General features: G+C 51.3%; 6 protein-coding genes across 6 annotated transcripts; 3 read left to right on the top strand and 3 right to left on the bottom strand.

Annotated features, from left to right (window-relative positions):
* The first annotated feature begins 1,634 nt into the window (after nucleotides 1-1,634).
* Nucleotides 1,635-4,861, top strand: BO85DRAFT_297756 (1-phosphatidylinositol-4-phosphate 5-kinase). The gene is made up of 3 exons (XM_025655317.1): nucleotides 1,635-3,096; nucleotides 3,161-4,121; nucleotides 4,174-4,861. The coding sequence occupies exons 1-3, from the start codon at nucleotides 1,958-1,960 to the stop codon at nucleotides 4,690-4,692; spliced, it is 2,619 nt and encodes an 872-aa protein (XP_025516115.1). The 5' UTR covers nucleotides 1,635-1,957; the 3' UTR covers nucleotides 4,693-4,861.
* Nucleotides 4,862-6,526: 1,665 nt separating this feature from the next.
* On the bottom strand, nucleotides 6,527-8,892 carry BO85DRAFT_297589 (putative transcription initiation factor TFIID subunit 12). Its single transcript, XM_025655316.1, has 2 exons — nucleotides 7,042-8,892; nucleotides 6,527-6,975 (listed from the first exon to the last, which is right to left on the bottom strand). Exons 1-2 carry the CDS (start codon nucleotides 8,632-8,634, stop codon nucleotides 6,721-6,723), a joined length of 1,848 nt encoding a protein of 615 aa, XP_025516114.1. The 5' UTR covers nucleotides 8,635-8,892; the 3' UTR covers nucleotides 6,527-6,720.
* Nucleotides 8,893-9,979: 1,087 nt separating this feature from the next.
* BO85DRAFT_459351 (uncharacterized protein) lies at nucleotides 9,980-10,835 on the bottom strand (the record flags this gene model as incomplete). Its single annotated transcript, XM_025661649.1, has 3 exons — nucleotides 9,980-10,289; nucleotides 10,352-10,714; nucleotides 10,771-10,835. The coding sequence occupies 3 exons, from the start codon at nucleotides 10,833-10,835 to the stop codon at nucleotides 9,980-9,982; spliced, it is 738 nt and encodes a 245-aa protein (XP_025516113.1).
* A 797-nt stretch (nucleotides 10,836-11,632) lies between these two features.
* BO85DRAFT_459350 (proteasome regulatory particle lid subunit RPN3) lies at nucleotides 11,633-15,812 on the top strand (the record flags this gene model as incomplete). Its single annotated transcript, XM_025661648.1, has 7 exons — nucleotides 11,633-12,128; nucleotides 12,199-13,496; nucleotides 13,571-13,713; nucleotide 14,109; nucleotide 14,144; nucleotides 14,379-15,592; nucleotides 15,651-15,812. The coding sequence occupies 7 exons, from the start codon at nucleotides 11,633-11,635 to the stop codon at nucleotides 15,810-15,812; spliced, it is 3,315 nt and encodes a 1,104-aa protein (XP_025516112.1).
* Nucleotides 15,813-17,808: 1,996 nt separating this feature from the next.
* On the top strand, nucleotides 17,809-18,910 carry BO85DRAFT_459349 (uncharacterized protein; the record flags this gene model as incomplete). The annotated part of the gene is made up of 3 exons (XM_025661647.1): nucleotides 17,809-18,120; nucleotides 18,501-18,653; nucleotides 18,746-18,910. The coding sequence occupies 3 exons, from the start codon at nucleotides 17,809-17,811 to the stop codon at nucleotides 18,908-18,910; spliced, it is 630 nt and encodes a 209-aa protein (XP_025516111.1).
* Nucleotides 18,884-20,173, bottom strand: BO85DRAFT_477798 (alpha/beta hydrolase). The gene has a single exon (XM_025662852.1). It carries the CDS (start codon nucleotides 20,021-20,023, stop codon nucleotides 19,043-19,045), a length of 981 nt encoding a protein of 326 aa, XP_025516110.1. The 5' UTR covers nucleotides 20,024-20,173; the 3' UTR covers nucleotides 18,884-19,042.
* Between the last annotated feature and the right edge of the window lie 125 nt (nucleotides 20,174-20,298).

Here is a 20,298-nt window from a genome sequence, read left to right as displayed (position 1 = left end):
CTCCGGTGGTCGTTGTGTTGGATGGTTATCTCTTGTCTTGCATGCAGCCAGCGTGTGTGAGTGGTAAGGAGGTTTCGGTGGTACCTTACTGTGCCTCGTTCCCCTTTTATTTCATCTGGTATTATCTGTTTAAGTAGTTTATGTATATGACTAGTAGAGATGGAAAAGTGTCCTTTGTTGTTCAATTGACCAGAACAGCTAGAGAGAGAGAATCCTTTCAGGGCTTAGTTAAGGGTTCAGTAGGTTGATCGGCTCAGGGCGTGAGGATGGTTAGTTAAATGATTGATGGATGACCTTTTTAGATGTCTGCCTGCGACGGGGTCATCATGCCAAGCCTCCTGATACCACCATACTTACATACGGTATGGAAGTACTAGTATGTATGTATGTATGTATGGATGTATGTATGTATGAGTGGTTCGGTCAGTCACGGGGAGGAGAGAGAGGGGGGAACACATCGGAGAGATAAGATACCTTGTTTTTTTTTTTATTCTGTTGCATATTTGCATGGGGATGGGGTTTGAAGATTGTTGAATGATCTCTCTGACTGCTCAGATTTAGAATCTAACTTTTTTCTTTCTTTCTAATGGAGGGTGTGATTCTTACCTAGATATACTACTTGCTATTCATCGGTACACGGATCAGTACCCAACCAACAACCTGAGGAAAGCTGAAGAGTGGAGCTGGTGCTACTCTTTCCTTATTATCGGACCAGACTCACTCACTTACTCCCTCCCTCCAAACCGGGTCCTTTCCCCTTCTTTTGCACTTTGGGTCTAACTTTGTTTTTCAGCAACTTCTGGGAAGGAGTTAATAATCATCGTAATAATAATAACAACCACACATATACAGTAATCTCTCAGATCATATTATTATTAGGCTGGAAGAAAAGTGAGACAAGAAGGGGGGTTTTGTTGTTTTGATGTCAAAAGGAAAAGGATTGACAAATCTTCTCTAGACTTCTTCTTTTTCCTTTTCTCTCTCCTTTGCACTGTACATTCGTTCCCCCTCTCTCTCTCACACACTCTTTTTACGTAGTTGTGCCTGTCTCTCTCTCTCTCTCTCTTCCCCTTTCGTGTGGTATTACCGTTACCAGTTACCACCAGTTCTAGCCAAGGCACAGTACAAGCCGTAAACTCTCCACGTTCGTTCGTTTTTTTTAGCTTGCGAAATACGGGTACCGTCTCGGACCTTGGCATCTTCTGGAGTCTCTCACAGGTTGTCTCTCTTTCGCTCTCGCTCTTCCGTTTCGCTCTCTCTCTCTCTCTCTCTCTCACTCTCGCTCTCTTGCGTCTTCGCTCCAACTTCATTCTCTTATCCTGCTGCTCTCCCCCCCCATCATTTCGCCATCCTCCTCCCCTCCTCTTCTGTCCATTCCACCAGACTTCGCCTTTCGTCTTTCCCTATCGCTGCCAACCTCATCCTTTCCTTTTCCTGCTTGTCGCTAGTTTCTGCAACTGATACCCCGACCGTACACTCTTCGTTTCTCTCACCTGTTTTAATTTCGATTGTACACCTTTTCCACACCCCCCGTCACCTTCATCGGACCGATCCTACCAGCCTCCACGCAAACCTCAAACCGCGGACACGTCGATTGTGTCGTACCATCTGCCTCATCTAGTGTTCGCCTGAATATGCCTATCAGTCGTTAAACTTTCTGCCGCCCGCTGGCTTCCCCAGCTTAATCCGGGAACTTCGACTGTTCTTGCATTGCAACCGCTGCCATTGATCGATTAATCTCCTTCCCCCCCCCTTCCTCTCGCGCTCTTACCCCCTCCCTTCTGCCCGTTGCGTCGCCGATAGGGTCTTTCGACTTTCCAACGACCCGGGACCTCAGTACTCCTACCTGCCCCTAAATCCTGAGGCTAATACCGACCTTCCCTCATCGCTACTTCCTCCACCCCCGCTCTCCCTATCTCTCTGTCTCCGCTGGACTTCTGAGCCAACTCAAGCGACCATGCCCTCCTTTTCTAACGACGTCGCATACCAATCGTCCACTGCAACTGCTACTCACCCGCGTCCATTTGACTCACCGCAGGGGAAAACGTCGGAGAAAACGTCCGTCGGAAATACGTTCTTATGGACAAATTGGCCCAATGGCGACACGAACCATCTGGATGCCCCTCCAAATGACCGCCAACTCACCAACGGCAGTGCCTACTCCCTGAATGGTCCGCGCTCCAGTGCCAGCTCATATACGAGGGAATTGCCGCATTCGAAAGACGGCAGCATGCACTCCTTGGGAAATGGTTCGGCCCGGGAACCCAGAGAAGGCGGGAGGCCCTCGACAACATTAGATCGCGATGTCTCGAGGAAGTCAGTCGAAAGAAGCGTTCGTGCAGCCTCTCCGACGGCATCGGTCACCAGTCAGCAGATCAATGGGACGTTGAACTCCCGATCGCTCAACGGCAAGCCGACGGTGAATGGAGACTATCCTCGACCGTCCGCTGATGATCTGGTTGCTCCTGATGTAGTGGCTAATGCTTCGGCGACGCGATTGTCCACCTCTCAGCCTGATGACGCTGGCCGTCTCTCGCCGGATCCCGATCGATTGTCGCCCTCCTCGCCCACTCAGAAGAGTCCCCATCGGTACTCTTCTCCCCCTGTACCATCTGGCATGGACGGTAATGCGCAAGATCCGAACAACACCGGCCTTCGACATCGACACACGTTGCAAGTCCCACGAAACAGCAGCGGCCGCCGAAGTAGCCGGGACCAGACTGAGGATGCTGCCTACAGCAGCGGTCGGTTGTCTCCCACGGCCGGAATTCGCCGTACTTCTTTCAGCTTGGCCCGGCGCGCCACCCGCACCAACCAGTCAGATATGCTTTCCGACGATGCCCCTCCGGACGAAGATGCGGCTCGATGGGCGGAAGCAATCAAACAGAGGCGAGCTTCCAAGAGAAGACGTCGGGATGATGACGACGACGACCACGTTATCGTTGGCACCAGGGTCGACCAGAATCATGTGAATTATGTTACTGCTTACAACATGCTCACCGGAATCCGGTTCACGGTGTCGAGGATCAATGCGAAGATGGATCGGGAGCTGACTCCGGCCGACTTTGAGGCCAAGCACAAGTTCTCTTTTGACATGTATGCGCCTAGGTTATTGCTCACTATATTTGCCATTACGTTACTGATCGTTGATGTTGAACAGAACCGGAAACGAATTGACTCCTTCCGCCAAATACGATTTCAAATTCAAGGATTATGCGCCCTGGGTTTTCCGTCACCTTCGGGCAAAGTTCCGACTTGATCCGGCCGACTACCTTATGTCCCTAACCAGCAAATACATCCTTTCCGAACTTGGCTCGCCAGGAAAGAGTGGAAGCTTCTTCTACTTTTCCAGAGACTACAAGTACATCATCAAAACAATTCACCATTCCGAACACAAACTATTGCGGAAGATTCTTCCGGAATACTACAGACATGTCGAGCAAAACCCGAACACTTTGATCTCACAATTCTACGGTCTTCATCGCGTCAAGATGGCTTATGGTCGCAAAATCCACTTTGTTGTCATGAACAACCTGTTCCCTCCTCACCGCGATATCCACCAGACATTCGACTTGAAGGGTTCGATGATTGGACGTGATCTGCGCGAGGAGGATTTAGAGAAGAACCCGAGGGCGACTTTGAAGGATTTGAACTGGGTCCGGAGGAATCGCGAGATACAGTGTGGTCCGTCAAAGCGGGACTTCTTTTTGGCTCAGCTCAAACGTGATGTTGAATTGCTGAAGAAGTTGAAGATCATGGACTACTCTCTTTTAGTGGGTATCCACGACGTGGGACGAGGGAACGAGGAGAAGCTGCGGGACAAGACGCTACAGGTTTTCCAACCCGGGGGTGACCGTGAGGAAGAAGCCAGTCCAAATATGCTGATGCGCACGCCTTCCAAACTGGAGAATGAGCGCAAGGCCCGCGAACTGCGCATGCTGATCAAGCGTGAGCGTCCAGTGCCGCTCGACAAAGCGGCCGCTAAGATGCCTGAGGAGATCCTCGATGAAAGGAAATACCATGTCTTTTATGCCGATGATGGTGGATTCCGCGCCACGCACGAAAACGGTCAGCCTGGCGAGGAGATCTATTATCTTGGAATCATTGACTGCTTGACTCACGTAAGTTGATTGCATTAGAATAATTGGGTTTTTTGACTAACTGGCTGTGCAGTACGGAATGGTGAAGAAGATCGAACACTTCTTCAAGGGTCTTTCACATGACCGAACACAAATTTCGCCTATACCACCAGAGGGTTACGGTGATCGATTCATCAACTTCATCAAGGGCATCACAATGTCCAAGGAGGAAGCCGAACGACATCGGGAAGCCCGAGCAGAGGGTAGGCCCTCAGTGGAGCGTTCCGAGTCTGTCGAACGGACCATGCAAGCAGCTGAGAAGGAGGCTGCCAAGGATGTCTCGCACGCCCAGCCTCGGACGCTATCGACTGTTCGAGACCCGTCAGACCCCAGCGGCGTTGTTGCGCCTTCATTCTTGCCGATCGTCGATGAGGCTGGAGAGGCCAGTAGCGTTGGAGGGCAAAGCCAACATAGTCGCCATGGTCCACCTTCTGCGGCGGAAAAGGAACTTCCTCCGATTCCTCAACAAAATGGGATGCCCTTCGCTGGAAAAGGCAAGGCAGTGTCTCGGAATGAGCAACCTGGCATGGTTTCTGTCTCAGGCAGACAATAACCGTCACGGTGCTAAATTCCAGTCGTTTTTCATGATATCCTCGTTCGCAGCTCATAATGCTTTGTTCATACCCTGGCGCCATGGATCCTCTACTGCTGCCCGCAACGCATCTTCCTCTCATCTTCCACCTTTGTCCCGCAAGCATCTCTGTGATAGTCTCATGTTACCACGATTGATGTGATTTCTTGTGCATCATCGGGCGCTGCCCGTCTTGTCAGGATCAACCCTGACATCCAATGGCTCCTGCTTGATACGGATCAATCCTTTGATCTAATGGTATCATTCCGGGGCTCTACTTTCATTTCTACCAACACTGCATGGCAAGCAATATTCGATCATGTTTCCTAACATCTTTTGTATCAACTACCTGTCTCTCACTCTCTTCTATTGTCTGTCTTTTTTCACCCTCTCCTCTTTCCTAGTGTCATGTCTCGACAGCCCATTCTGTCGAGTCAAGCTTTTTAGCTTGTGCATTCTGATCTTTGGCCATGAAGAATCAATTGGTATCGACCAACCCACTTGCTTCGACATGACCCACAACTTTCCTGTATCAAATATTTCTACCGTTTTCTCCTTTTTTTTTGTTTCCCTTTGTGCAAACTTCATACTGCTGAACACTCACCTACATCTGGATATCTTATCCAGCCTCACTCTTTGACTGACTATATTTCTTTCCTTGCCCTTTCCACATCTTTTGGCTTAGCATACATTGTCCGGTTGTTTGGCATCATTGGGCCTCTGTTTGATTGTATACATGGACGGGAGCAGCGACTTGTGCGCGTGAGCAGGTTCGAGCGACTTAATTTTGTTGGTGTTTTCCCGCTGATGTTCTGCTTTTTCTTCTTTTTTTCAAACGCATTCCTCTTATCTCATTGAGCTCGTCTTTCCTTTAGAAGATTGATAGAAGACGCACAGCAAGTAGAGAATTGATACCATCATCGCCTTTTTCTGTTCAATGAATATCCTGATACTCTAGTGTCCTGACACTGTAGATCGTACGTAGGTACTAAGTTCATATGTAGTAGCAGCAATTACCGACTACTCAGATATTCAGGGGGATAAAGGACATCTATAGAAATTTACTACTACTACTACTACTACTACTACTACTACTACTACTACTACTACTACTACTACTACTACTACTACTACTACTACTACTACTACGACGACGACGACTACGACCACCACAGCCACCATATTTCAAGGAGATTATATTCCAGCCCACAAATCCAAATCATAATTCATTTCGCACCGACACTACTTTGCCTAAGTGGGTATTTCCATGTTCAAATTGAACAACCAGCGTAACCGAGCAAAGGAAAAAAAAAAAAAACACATCAAAGTCAAGATATAAGCAAGCAGTAAGCAGGAAAACACCCCGATAGGGAAAAAAAAAGGAAAATAGACGAAGGTTCATCATCACAAGTTAGAGAAGGGAGAAAAGAAGAGAAAGGGAGCATTAAAAAGAAGAAGAGAAGAAAACGAAAAAAAAAAGTACGCCATAGGAAGATAACTATGGCTTGGCTTTGAAGAAAAGGGAAACAGACGAAAGGCAACGCGTGAATTCGCGAAGATCGACCAGAAGGGTGAATAGAAGAACACAGATGACGCCATAGCAAGATGCATGAAAAGTTCATCCGTCCCCGATGCCATTCACGGACGAGTCGTTAGGATGTGAGTGAGAATGGGCTGGAGGGAGAGAAGTAAAACACAAAAGTAAATAGTAAGGAAGAGAAAAAAGAGAAGAAAAAAAGACCGCCTGCCGCCTCCCGTGAACGCCACCTCAATCCAGTGATTCAATCATTTTTGGTAGTTGCTGTTAGGGACACTTTTGTTTTATTATGTTTTGGTGTTGTGAATTTGAAAGCTGTGGAGGGAAATAGATAGGTAAAGTCAGTGCATTCATGCACACCCATCTTCTGTGAGTTTCTCGTCTGTGGGAGAGATGAATCAAAGCTCATAGTGAGCACCGAAAGTAAAGCGCGCGCGTGAAAAGTCGTAACGGAAAATAGTGAAGTCGCGTTATTACTCGGCCTTGCCTTGGGTAACCTTAGCAGCCTGGATAGCGGACATCTTCTGGGTCCATCCTTGAGTGGGCTGAGGTTTCTTGACAGTGCGCAGGTCGTCAGTGGAGAAGCCAGAGATACGCATATTGTACTTGCGCTCCAAGACAAGCTGAATATCGCGGATCTCGAGAGTCGAGGACGGGCGCAGTTTGGCGAGACGGCAGGCATCAGTGATCACATCGTCAACAAAGTCATCTGCCATTTGAAGGATGAACTGCACACAAGGGCAATTAGACTATTATTGATTCTGAGAAGAATTCTGGGAGATAACGCGACTTACCTCTTCAGCATCAGGAGTGAGTCCTTCGCCCTCACCACCGCCAGTGACCTGACGAACGAGAATATCCAGCATCTTCTTGCTCAGAACGCGCTGACCTTCACCCTCGAGCACGTAGCCAGGGTGTTTCTGAATTGCAGGCTGATTCATGACACCAACTGCGCCGTGACTGGGTCCGCCAGACAACGTGGGTCGAGCAGGAGCCATGTTAACGGGCTCTGGAGGAGGCACGTTCAAGTTTTTCGGAATGGCCATGTTGATGCTACGCGCGTTAGTATCAGCCGAGCGGTTGGGGATGTAGCCCTGGGGGTGAGCGTGAGTGTTGGCCCCAGGCTGGGTAACGTTCTGCTGCTGGTTCATGTTGTTATTGTTGTTGATGTTGTTGTTAGAGTAGTTCTGCGCAGCTTGAGCCATGGCAGCCTGCTGAGACAAAGGACGAGGTTGGACCATGGTCTGAGCTCCAGGAGGAGTTGGAGTTGAACCGTCCACGTTGGGGACTTGAGTGAAGGTGACCTGTGAACCGGGTGGGCCCTGCTGTGACTGTGCCTGGACCTGGGCCTGCGGCTGTTGCTGAGGTGCTTGCTGTGGCGGCTGCTGCTGCTGCTGCTGCTGCTGGGGCACAGCAGAGACGGCAGGCGTGGCGCCCTGTGTGGTTGGCGTCTGACCAGGCTGAGAAGTTGAAGGCGACATCGCAGTCTGTCCCGCCTGGTTGCGTGCAGCGGAAACTGCCGAAGTGATGGTGTGAGGTGCCGGGGTAGGGGTCTGGCCTGGATGCATGGTGCCGGGGACACTCGGTGGACGGCCGTCGGCGGGGCCAGCAGCTGTACCGGGCGCAGCTTGACTAGGAGCTTGTTGAGGATGCGCTTGAGCAGGAACATGTTGTTGGACACCAGCTCGCTGTTGCTGGGCCTTGAAGGTATCCTGCTGTTCCTTGAATTTGTTCAGGAAGTCGCTTCCCTCGCGGTAAAGCTTCTCCGCCGCAAGTTGCCGGTTCTTGAACTCCTGCACCTCCTCCTGGGTCATATTTCCCGCAGACTGACGCGTCGCAAACTGTTGTCTAAGATCTGCGATCCGCGCCCGTCCGATCTCCTGCTTCTGAAGCGCGATGCCATATCGTAGTTTGGCTTCGGGGAGCCAGGTCTGGGCCTGCTCGTTGCTGATGTTCGGAGGGAGGAAGAACTGCAGCGTGTTGACTTTCTGTTGGATCTGCGGGAGAAGCTGCGCGAAATTCTGCGGATTGACCGACTGCGACCGCTGGACTGGTTGACCTAGTTGCGCAGCGTTTGCCGCTTGCAATTGCTGGTGTTGCATTTGGCGGCTCTGCTGGAAGGCGCGCATGCCTTTCATGAGATTTTGAGAGATCTGGGTCAGTCTCGCATGAGCCTGTTGATACTCGGTAGTCTGCGGTTCCCGACTATTGAGATGCTCCCATAAGGTCCGCACGAGCTGGGTGTGCTGGGCTTTCTGCTGGTCGTTGAGATGGGGGAGTTTCTGGACTTGATCGGTTCGGATCAGGTTGGAGTGCTGCGGCATCATCGGCTGGGCTGCAGGGGCCTGGGGTTGAGCAGCCTGGGGCTGTGCCTGTGAGTTGTCCATCCTGACAATGATGGTGATTGGGCTGCGTTGTGGGGGGAAAGTGAAGACAGCGATGGGGGGAAGAGGTTGGATAACACTGTTTGGGATAGCGGAGAACGGGTTTCTCAGGCACGTGTCCCGAGCGCCCCGACAGGCGTTAACGAAGGTAAAAGGGGATCGGAACGAAACGAGATTAGATGAGACTATGCCTAGGAGCGAAGGCTTTGACAACTCGCAGCTATATCTCGTCTGAGAGGAATGGAGGAGCGGAGCGGAGGGTTGATCGGGGGGAAAGAAGTGAGAGATTTGGAGATGGCAATTGGGGGTCGGCGAGCCTGAGGCTTGGCAACGAGTACTCGCTGCCGAATGAATGAAGTGAGGAGAGCCAGTAACACCCCAAGTCCCTTTATAACACTTTCTCAACAACAGGTTCTGCGGAATTGAACAACGTTTGTTTTACGGATCACTTCCACTTTATTGGACACTCTCATACAGTGACGTATTGAATGAGAAACGTCTGAAGCAACCCTTATCTAATGGTTCGGTCTCCTCTTCCGGATGGGGTGAAGCTCTGACGGTGCGATGAGGAGACGCTCTTATATATGCTGTTGCGTAACTAAAGTAAGGCTTATTGAGTAAGAGGGAGAGTGAATAAAGCCCCAGGAGTTTCTGCCGATTCTACAGGAGATGAAGCCAGGGCTAGGCGATGGTTACAACAGCCCACTTGAATAATGGATCTTTTTGATTCAATAAAGTAGGACAAGACGAATATCTCCTATAATGATTAAACCTCTAGGTGACATGGTAATTCTCCTTGGAGGACTCCGAAACACTCAATCGGTGCGGATTGGTTATGCCTATACACAAACTGATCGACATCTTTGACCTGCAATGTACCAAATCCATTGCTCAGATTAACCGCGTGATGCCTGTATGAGACGCATTGAGATGATGCACCCCAAGGAATAGCAAGGAATAGCTAGTCCTGACAGTTCAGATCGCGGTACATCCTCGCTAAAAGTTAATGATGATGATATAAGCGCAAGCATGCGGTCCTGATGAGTCTCCGTGGCCGGACTTGGCCGCACCAGAAGCTGCAGAGCATCTAGCGATATTGGCAAATATCCAAGGCGGGGAGTAGCCGCATAGCATCCATCGAAGCTGAATATTTCGTCGGGCTAGACATTGTTTTCAGGAAGGCTTCCTGTCGTACCAATGATAGCCATCTGGATCAGCCATAGTGGTAGTGGTGTCCACCGTATCTGTATGGAAACGACCTGCCTTCTGAATATTGAGGCGACGTTGTGAGCGCCCAACATCACGGTCTCGCTGATAATGGCGAATAGAATAGAACTTCCCGTAGCTCTCAACCCAACAGGCCACCCAGATCTCGTTCCATGCCGTGAACACGGGCTTCCAAAGTGCGTTTCTTTCTCTCCAGCTCGCGGATCTCCGCCATCTCTCGCTCAAGGTCAGCATCCGTGACATCAGCCACCTCGGGCGGTGTAGAATCGACGCCATCATAGTCATCAAAGTCATCTCCGTAGGAGTGGCTCATCTTTTCCAGTTCTGCAGTGTTTCTGGCTACACGTGCCTCCAATTCGTTGATGGAACCCGAAATCAGCTCGTGACGATAACGTAGACTGGCAATTTTTTCATGTGCACCAGCGACAGGACTTTGCAGGTAGTCAGTAATCGTAAGCATGACATGGCACTTGAGGAGGAAGGATGAGCGTACTAGACATTGCAGAGAATCTCTGCGCCCTGGAGTAAAACGCCGACATTGACTTCACCACGACCCCTGCTGGATGTGCCAGCGGATCGCTTGATCTCCTCCATCATATCGGCCCCCAAGACCCTTGCGACAGCTGATTGACTCTTGTTATCTCTAGCGGAATAAATCCGGCTTGCCATGGACTCGCCCTCCGAATCCTGCGCAAACTGCGTGCCACGTCGGGTAGGACGTCGCTGGGAGCCGACGGATTTGACGGAGGGATCGGATTGAAAGAGAGCCCGCTCATGAGCTTCCGTATCTCGAATCAAGGAGGTGATATCGTGGGGGCCTAGCAGCGCGTTGGTGAAGATCCGCGGTTGGGGAAACCTGGGGCAGAAGCAATCAATGCCGGGTACGAAGCAAGGTGAGAGGGGGATGCATACGGTAGCTCCGCAATGGCATTAGAAGACAATGCGATCTGCTCTAGATGACTTTCAAGGAGCGACATTTTTCTTTTCTCTTCTCCGTGTTGCGGGGTGTGGGAATGGTGATCTTGTGCTTCAGTGAGTGAGTTTGTTATCGCTGCGGGGGAAGGGGGATAGAAACAACAATCAATGACTAGACTAGCAAGCAACTAGTAAATACATTGACTGGTCAAAGCAACACGGGTAAACACGCCAAGCAGAGCTTCCCAGCTGTTTCTGCCTCAGGCGGTCTGAAACTGGCCGGGAATGAGGATTTGGTGGCAACGCAACCCCGAACAACTAACTGCCTGCGACCGAAATTCTCCAGCAATTCGGACCTTCTTCTTCTTTACCAGCAATCGGATTAAACCCCTTCCCACACGGCCATTGTCTCCTTTTCCGAACCACCAACCAATTTCTCTTGCTCCTCTTTCTAGACGTGACAGAAAACCGACAGCGCGTCACGCCGGTCTCACAGCTGACCGATTGCTCCGTTGGTAAGCTCGAACCCCCAACTGGCCCGACACTGACTAAGCTCCCTGTGCTGGTTCTCTCGCTGTCCATCCAGAGCCAGCCTTGACATCACATCACCACCTCATCAACCATCTGCTCCCAAACCTCAACCCAATCCCCCATCCTTCATCATCCCCCGCCCCGCATCTTGGTCCTTTTGGCTTCGCTCGCTGTGACTCTTGTCCTTTTCATTCCTGCATCCCCGGACTCTGGATAGTGGTCTTTCATCCAAAAACCCCCTTCCTGTGTCTCCGGTACCGCGGTCCCCAGTGCTCACCTGAGCTCCATAGCTGGAAAAAAGAGAAACAGACAAGAACCCCAACGAAAGATGCCGGCTGAAAGGCGCTCTCTGAGATCGAACAGCAAGTCAGATACCTCTTCATCTGCTAACGGTGAGAAGGGACGCTCCACTTCGCAGAGCTCTAGTTCCAACAAAGATAAGCCGGCGCCTACCCGCGCTGCTGCCAACAAGGCCAAAGCTGCCTCTACCACGAAAGGCGCCTCGTCGAATAATACTGCCAACTCCGGAATGGGTGAGCAGCGTGATCAGCCGCGTGCCAACGGGCCCGACCCGACGGAGAATGGCGTGAATGGCTCGGAAGATGTTGAGATGGGAGAGGATACGGCAGGTGGGCCTACATCCTCATTCAACGCCAGTCAAGACCGCAAGGGTGACGAGAAGATGACTGTTGTAGTGCCCCCTACCAAGGGATCCAGGTTATCCGGCGAGAAAGGAACGGATAAAGAAGGCGACGTCGCCATGGAGGGTGCTGAGGGCGAGGATGCCGAGCCCGAGGTTGATCCCAAGACCAAGGCCATCCAAGGTTGGTTTTATCTGTTCTGGCATTTATCCGCCCAGCGCCCTGTACTAATGCTGCCATGCGTTTCATGTAGACATCAAGACCAACTTTACCCTCCTCGAACGAGCCGTTACCCACTTCGACCCCAGATTCACCCTCCGCGTCCTGCGCTCGATATCGTCCATGCGCAAACACATCACGGGTGATGTGCTAGCAGAAGTTATCGAGGAGACTTACTCATCGTCAAGTGTCACCGCTTCATTCTTGTTGAATGCTCTTGATCAAGCAGGTGCTCTAGGCGGTGCTCGGTCCAGCGCGAAGATGGAGATTGAGTCGGAGAAGACCAAGTCTGCTCCCAAGGAGACCCTGCCCGAGGTTGATATCTATATGTCTATCCTCGTCCAGATCTTCTTGTATGACAAGAAGGAGATTCAGCTGGGTGCCAAGTTTTCGACGAACCTGATTGAGCGTCTGCGGACGCTTAACCGCCGTACCCTTGACTCTCTGGCAGCTCGTGTCTACTTCTACTACTCTCTCTTCTATGAGCAGATCGCTCCCCTTCCCCCATCGCCTGCTGCCACTGTGACTAAGATCCGCCAGCCCTTGCTCGCAGCCCTGCGGACAGCAGTGCTTCGCAAGGATGTAGACACCCAAGCTACCGTGATGACGCTACTGCTGCGCAACTACCTATCTACGTCTCACATCTCACAGGCAGACCTTCTCATCTCGCACAACAAATTCCCCCCATCGGCGTCCAACAACCAGATTGCCCGGTACCTCTACTACCTGGGTCGCATCCGGGCCATTCAGTTGCAGTACACCGATGCCCATGGACACTTGATCGGTGCTACTCGCAAGTCGCCTTCCAGTCACAGTGCGCGCGGCTTCTACCAGGCTTCTCATAAACTGCTTGTTGTGGTGGAGCTTCTCATGGGTGACATCCCCGACCGGGCTATTTTCCGACAGCCCGCTCTTGAGCGCGCCATGCACCCCTACTTCCTCCTTGTTCAAGCTGTCAGTGTGGGTGACTTGGATGGGTTCCTCAACATTGTCAACACCCACAGTGCGACGTTCCGCAAGGATGGTACGTACACTCTTATCCTGCGTCTGCGCCAGAACGTTATCAAGACTGGCATTCGCATGATGTCCCTTTCCTACTCTCGCATCTCGCTCCGGGATATTTGCCTGCGTCTCGGACTGGACAGCGAGGAGTCTGCCGAGTACATTGTGGCCAAGGCTATCCGCGACGGTGTGATCGAGGCCAGCTTGGACCACGAGCACGGATTCATGAAGAGCAAGGAAGTGGGAGACATCTATGCGACCAGGGAACCCGGAGAGGTGTTCCATGAGCGCATCAGAGCTTGCTTGAGTCTCCACGACGAAAGCGTCAAGGTAAGGTTCCTACGAGGATATATCTTCTGCTCCATGCTCTACAGAGAGTTCTCAGCTGACTATTCTGTCATTAGGCCATGCGGTTCCCCATGAACCAACACCGCCTGGAGTTAAAGAGTGCGCAGGAGGCACGGGAGCGTGAGCGGGAGTTGGCCAAGGAGATCCAGGAAGGAGACATGGATGACGAGGATGCCGGCGGCGATTTCGATGCAATCTAGTGGGTGTGAAGTTATAAGCATACAGCAGCTTTTCGTTTGTAATCCTGTTATATCCCGTCCCGTTGGGGTTCAGAAACGGAGGGAAGCTTTTCAACAATGTGTTCTTATTTGCAGTGTCGTCGTTCGGGTGTGTATGAAGCAATGGGTAGGACTGAGCTTCGCCGGCGTGATCTCCCATGTCTCTTATATGTCATTGGACCGGCTTCTTTGTACTGTTGCACAGGTGGTTTCTGCTGTAGATGCTGTTCGGCCTGCCGAGTTTGTCTCTTGCGGGACGGAGGAGAAGCGTGACCTTGGGTTTATGTTGTAATTTCCCATCATAATAGATCAGAAAACCCTTGCAGCCATGATCATGTGAGCTGAATTGAAACAAATGCCTGTGATATTGTGTGAGTGTGAGTGTGCAAGACTACTTGAATACTGTAGTAGAGTATGGTGTGGTGGAAGACGTAGGGAAGATACAGGGAGAGAAACTAGATGCGGCAGGGACGGGCCCAGAGCCCCGACCCGGCCCGAGGCAACCTCCGTCTCGAAATCTTCGGCGGGTGTTAATTGCGCCTCATCCATCCATCCAGGCACTGGTGCGGCCCCGGACCTGGCCCGGCTTTCAATCATCCTCTTTCCCGGTATTATGATCTCAGCATCTTGTTTGACTCAATTCTAGGTACTTTCCTCACACATCCCCCGAAAATGAAAGCACGCACGGTGCCGGCATCCGGGCTGGTACTCTCGTCACGCGTCACGTCTTCCACGATAGTTTGCTGGCAATGCCTCCGGAATGAATTGGTTGCGAACCAATTCCAGCTCCAATCACGAAAATATCATCCCACAAAACGTAACAATGTATCGCCGCTCGGTGCCGCCGTCTCCGCAGCTCAGACCATCTTCAAAGGCCTACCCAAGGCACCTCCGGGCATCTCCGTCGACCCATTGCGGATGGTAGGAAAGGAACTCAAATTCTTGACGAAGAACCTCCGGCAGCTGCTCGGCTCCGGCCATCCTACACTGGACAAGGTGGCCAAATACTACACCCGCAGTGAGGGTAAACACATGCGGCCGCTTCTGGTGCTGCTGATGTCTCAGGCGACGGCGCTGTGTCCCCGGAAGACGGGCACGGACAATTCCGCAACAGTGAACGACCCAATCAGCTCACCCTCAATTCTCGTCGATAAGAATCCGGACTTGGATGCGCTCTCATCCGGTAGTGCAGATGCGCCGTACGACTTTGCCGGCGACAAGGACATCCTGCCCACCCAGCGGCGGCTTGCTGAAATCACCGAATTGATCCACACTGCGTCTCTCCTGCACGACGACGTCATCGATAATGCTGAGTCCCGCCGTTCTTTAACGTCCGCCAACCTTCAATTCGGAAACAAGATGGCCGTTTTGGCGGGAGACTTCATGCTGGGTCGGGCCTCCGTCGCTCTCGCGCGGCTGAGGGACCCAGAGGTCATTGAGCTGATGTCGACTGTCATTACCAACCTCGTTGAGGGCGAGTTCATGCAGTTGAAGAATACGGCTGCGGATGAGAAGAACCCCGTTTTCACGGACGACACCCTTTCGTACTATCTGCAGAAGACATACCTGAAGACGGGTAGCTTGATCAGCAAGTCCTGCCGGTCGACTGCCGTGTTGGGTCACAGCGCCCCCGAAGTTGTCGAAGCCTCCTACCAGTACGGACGTAACTTGGGACTGGCGTTCCAGCTTGTGGACGATATGCTGGACTATACCGTGACCGAGGCTGAATTGGGCAAGCCAGCTGGCGCGGACCTGGAGCTTGGTCTTGCTACGGCCCCGCTGCTCTTTGCCTGGAAGCAGTTCCCAGAGCTTGGCCCGTTGGTCGGCCGGAAGTTCAGCCAGCCCGGCGATGTTCAGAAGGTAATGCGACCCTGATTGTAGCAAACAAGCTTTGTCACTAACATTGATTGATCACTAGGCTCGTGAACTTGTTTTCAAGGCCGACGGTGTCGAACAGACCCGTATCCTGGCTCAGGAGTATGCGGATAAGGCTGTCGCTGCGATCTCCGACTTCCCCGACAGCGACGCCAAGGCTGGGTTGGCCCAGATGTGCGAGAAGACCATGAAGCGGAGAAAGTGAGACGTTTGAGCGATGATCCATCAGCGTTGCTTTGGGATTGGCGTTCATCTGAGTCTCCCCTTGTTGAAATTGGGCGCTACACAATGCCCCTGTACCACTACCTTCTCTGTATTATTGCGAGTCTGCTGGTGTAGACCTTCTGTATTATTGATAGAGAGCCTAGACCCATGGACTATTTATAACACAATTTCATTTTCGGTTGCATTGGTAATGGCATCTCTTTCAGTTTGATACTGATACTACAGAAATTTGAGCATGAGGTGTGATGGGCATCACACATGTAGATTGGCGAACGACTAACCAGGCTCACGTGGATGTACTTGCGCTTCCTTTCAATGTCAAGACCTACCGGAGAGTTTCTCCACCCACCTATCTCATGATTTATGCCGACGACTGAAGTAATTAGTCTCACCGAATGCGGGGATCTGCTTGTCCTTTTTGCTTATGATTTATCTGGTGTCCAGGATGGGGAGAGCAATATCAATTACTTTTGTTGACCCTAAAGCGATCATTGCTATTGCCAGGATTGACCTCTCATACACGCTTAATGTGTCTTCGCTAGTCGACAAGACTGCACAGGTAAAAGGCTCCATCTCCAGACTACTCATGTCAACTACTCGTGGCAAGCTACGCTGCTTCACGGTTCATGCTCTAGCGGTTACACGGCATCAAACAATTGAAACATGACTTGAATAATCTACAAGATTTGCTACTAATCTTCAACCTTGGACAAGCAATTGAACAGCAGCTGCGGGACGGTGTTCGGGAGGTGGTCTCCGTGCATTACTATCCAAGAACAATATGTTTGCATTACAAGCGGAATTCCCAGAAAGTCATAAATACCTTAACTTTCATCTACTGACACTCTGGTTCCCCAAGTACGAAAGCAAACTATACATTGTTGCACACAGAGTGAAATTTGCCAAATCATTAGTTGATATAGAATCCAAAAGACGGATCGGATGGCAAGGAAACAATTGTAGACTGCATTGCGGTGAGACCGCATGAACTACGTGCGCAAGCCAAATACGCTGACGCGTCAAGTATACAGCTTCCTCTAACAAGACAAAAATCAGCCGGTGCTTTCTCATTTAGAATTGCCGAGTGCTTGAGAATCTCCTCTCGTGTCTTCCCTTTCGTACTGTGAGGACTAATTTTGGCGACTATGCTAAAGCTGACTATCTCTCAAAACCTGCACTGCATCACAGCTACATGAACCACTGTCTATTCACCACACAAAGATCGACGTCGTGAAAGCCACGTCATTTTTAAAATACTGCAGACGGTCTTATCAATTGACAATACGGCGGGACTGAGATTGTTTAAAGCAACAGAATTTAGTTGCACCGCACTAGCCTAACAATAACAAGCAGGGGAAGCTTCTCCGCCCCGTTGGCGCGCTGCCGAAACCCTAAATCTATAGCGTCAATCAATGCAGGCGCAGGCGGCCCGGATCTAGTGACCTGGTCTTGAGTCAAATGCCATTTTGAACAGTGAACAGCTACCGAGCTTGCGAACGGCAATAAGACACAGTATATCATGGCTTGAGCTTGTGTGGCAGCTGCCAACCTTCCTGTTCTTCTCAGTGGTAATAGTATTCTCTTGAACAATAAGCCTGCGTTTTCTTCGCCGAAAGCAAACCAGCTTATATAGCTGCCAGGTACTTCGCTTCCGTGTATTTGACGTAACGGGATCATTCCCTCGTTCCCCTCGGGACCGTGGAACTGTTATTTTGATATCGGGGCACGTTCTGCAATGGCTGAAAAAGAAGCCGCAATTAACACGCCTCCCAACGAAACCCGGGATTCCCAAAGCCCATCATCTGGAGCTTTAACAGAGTTACCACCATCTGAACAAAACTCTAATTTGTTAAGGCATCCTACAACATCAAGTTGAAACGCTGTGCTTAATATCTAAGGTGACATGGAATGGTCCCGAGGACCCGGGCCATCCAAGAAATTGGCCGTCGGGCAAGAAATGGGCGACCCTCATCCCCATGTCGCTGTTTACTTTCCTAATTTCCGTGATCTCAGCTATAATGGCTCCCGCCCTGGATAAGGTTCAGCAGGAACTCCATTTTCCGTCCAGTACAACGGGCGTTATATCCCTTTCTGTTTACTTGCTGGGCGTGGCAATCGTTCCCTTGTTTACGGCGCCTTTGTCAGAGATTTCTAGTAGAATGATAATCCTTCGGGCTACTGATGTACTCTTCATCGTCTTCAACACCCTATGTGGAACTGCAAGAACCCCAAATCAGCTGATTGGCCTTTGCTTTCTAGCTGGCCTAGGCGGCGCAGGAGCTAAGACGGTACGTACCATTCTGGTTCATCACGCCTCCAATACCGGCCCAAGTATTGACCACCAAAGATGGGCGCTGGCCTCACAACAGATCTATTTGAGCCTAACAAGCTGTGGTAGTGCTCTGTCTCTCTATCTCCTCGCCCCTTCGCTCGGCATGACAGTCGGCTCCATCGCTGGCGGTTTTCTCGTCCAATATACGACGTGGCCATGGTGCTTCTATCTTGTATCCTTCGCAGCTGGCGGGCGGTGCAAGTTTTTGGCCTGCCCGAGTTCGCCTGCTGGCCTTGATGATCGGTGCGGTGGTTATTCCTATAGGGCTTCTCTGGTATGGGTGGAGTGCTCGACCAGATGTCCACTGGATCATGCCGTATGAATAACCCCTTCCAGACCAAATTGTATCATGGATTTACTGACTATTACAGGAATATCGGCGCAGCCATTTACGGTGCCGGCGCGTTACATGAAATTCAGTGCATAGTAGGGTACATAATGGATACATATCCCAAGTATGCTTCCAGTGCGGTAGCGGCGGTTATGTTCGTTCGAAGTCTGCTTTCCTTTGCGTTGCCACTAGCCGCGCCGAGGCTGTGAGTGCGGTTGATACATCCCTGGTCTGTTCCATGCTGACCAAGCTCGGTCTCGGATGGGGGAATACACTTCTGGCTTTGATCGCGGTGGTGGTGGGCATTCCGGCGCCGATTTTGTTAAGGTGGCGCTACGGCGACGGAGTCCATATGCGCAGGATGATTAGCTTCTGGAAAAATTACAGTGATTTGGAAGTAAGTGAGTGCTATTAATCTCAACCCCTTATCCTGGCAGTTGAAATCTACTAAAATAAAATACATTGATGCCGAGTACTAGCACCTAGGTGTAAACAGTCCCCCAGGAACAAAAGCAGCCATCTAACCCATCCGAACTAGAATCGACTATCACCCCATAACCTTATCCAGCAATCTTCCCAACTCCTCTGCCGCAAACCCCGGATTTCCCAGTTGCACCACATGCCCGGCACCATCAGCAACAAGTGGTCCCCTCCCTCTCTCCTCATCTGTAATACCCAACAATCCCCGATGATACCTCTCCCAAAACGGGGTGACATACACCTCGAACACCCTTCCAGACACCTTCCCACCCGTCATCCTCACGCTCTCCTCCGCAAAAGTCTTCCCATCATGTCCAATGACCGTGACCCATGGCCCCCTTCCAGCATCAGGCCCTATCAGCCTCGGCCCACCACTCTCAGGCAACAACTCCGCCAGATTCCGTCTCGACAGGCCCTCCTTACTCCCCACAGATGGATGAAAGACCTTCCCCGCAATAGCTCGCGCCATGGCCAGATCCTGAACGGAGATGCCATCCTCTCTCGGCGGTGGAACAAAGCCCGGTGCAGTAGGATCCGGAATCACAGACACGAAATCCGAGTTGGCGAGGATGCTGTCGAGCAGGAGGAGGGCGGACACAGTGCCTGGGTACGTTTGGGCGTAAAGACGGGCGAGAGCGCAGCCCAGGGAGTTGCCTACTAAAATTAGGTTTAGGTCTGAGGGGGTTGTTGATGTGTGGAGATGGAGTCTGGCAATCTGCTGGATGAGTTGGTGGAGGTCGTCCAGGGCAGAGAGGATGTCGTGCCCGTGGCCTGGGTCTGGGGCATCCTGGTCGGCTGGATCCCTGGAGGGAGTCTGTCCTTGGCCGTAGCGGTCGTAGGTGAGGATGGCTGGGAGGTTGTGTGGGTGGGTGGATTGGAGGAGGTGGATGATGGGGATCCACGAGGTTTGGGGGGCTGTGAGGCCGTTGAGGAAGATGAGTAGGGTCTTGTTGGAGGATCGAGAGGCCGGAGGGTAAAATGTATAGCTTAGTTGGGCAGTGGGCTTGGTGGGGAGGGTTATGAGGCTGGTTTCTGTAGTTGTTGTCATTGTATCTTGGTGGTTGGTGGGATTTATATGTGGAGAGCTATAAATTATGAGATTCGAAGAAAAAAAGAAGGATAACAGAATGGCTGGAATATAGAGAAAGATGCTCAAAGAATCGAGTAGCTGAGAGAAAAATGGAGAGGAAGATTGAGGTTTATATATCTGGCTGATGCCATTCAGCTACTGTATACTAGACGTGATATCTAGCGATAGAGGATGGCTCAGCCTGAGGCAGGGCCCGCCCGGAACGAGTGGGCCAATCAGGGTGCTTGTACGCG

The sequence above is a fragment of the Aspergillus piperis genome, assembly GCF_003184755.1.
Source record: "Aspergillus piperis CBS 112811 unplaced genomic scaffold BO85scaffold_8, whole genome shotgun sequence".
In the NCBI taxonomy this organism is placed as follows: Eukaryota; Fungi; Ascomycota; class Eurotiomycetes; order Eurotiales; family Aspergillaceae; genus Aspergillus; species Aspergillus piperis.
The sequence above is the reverse complement of the archived record's forward strand: the minus strand, read 5'-3'. Positions and strand labels throughout refer to the sequence as shown.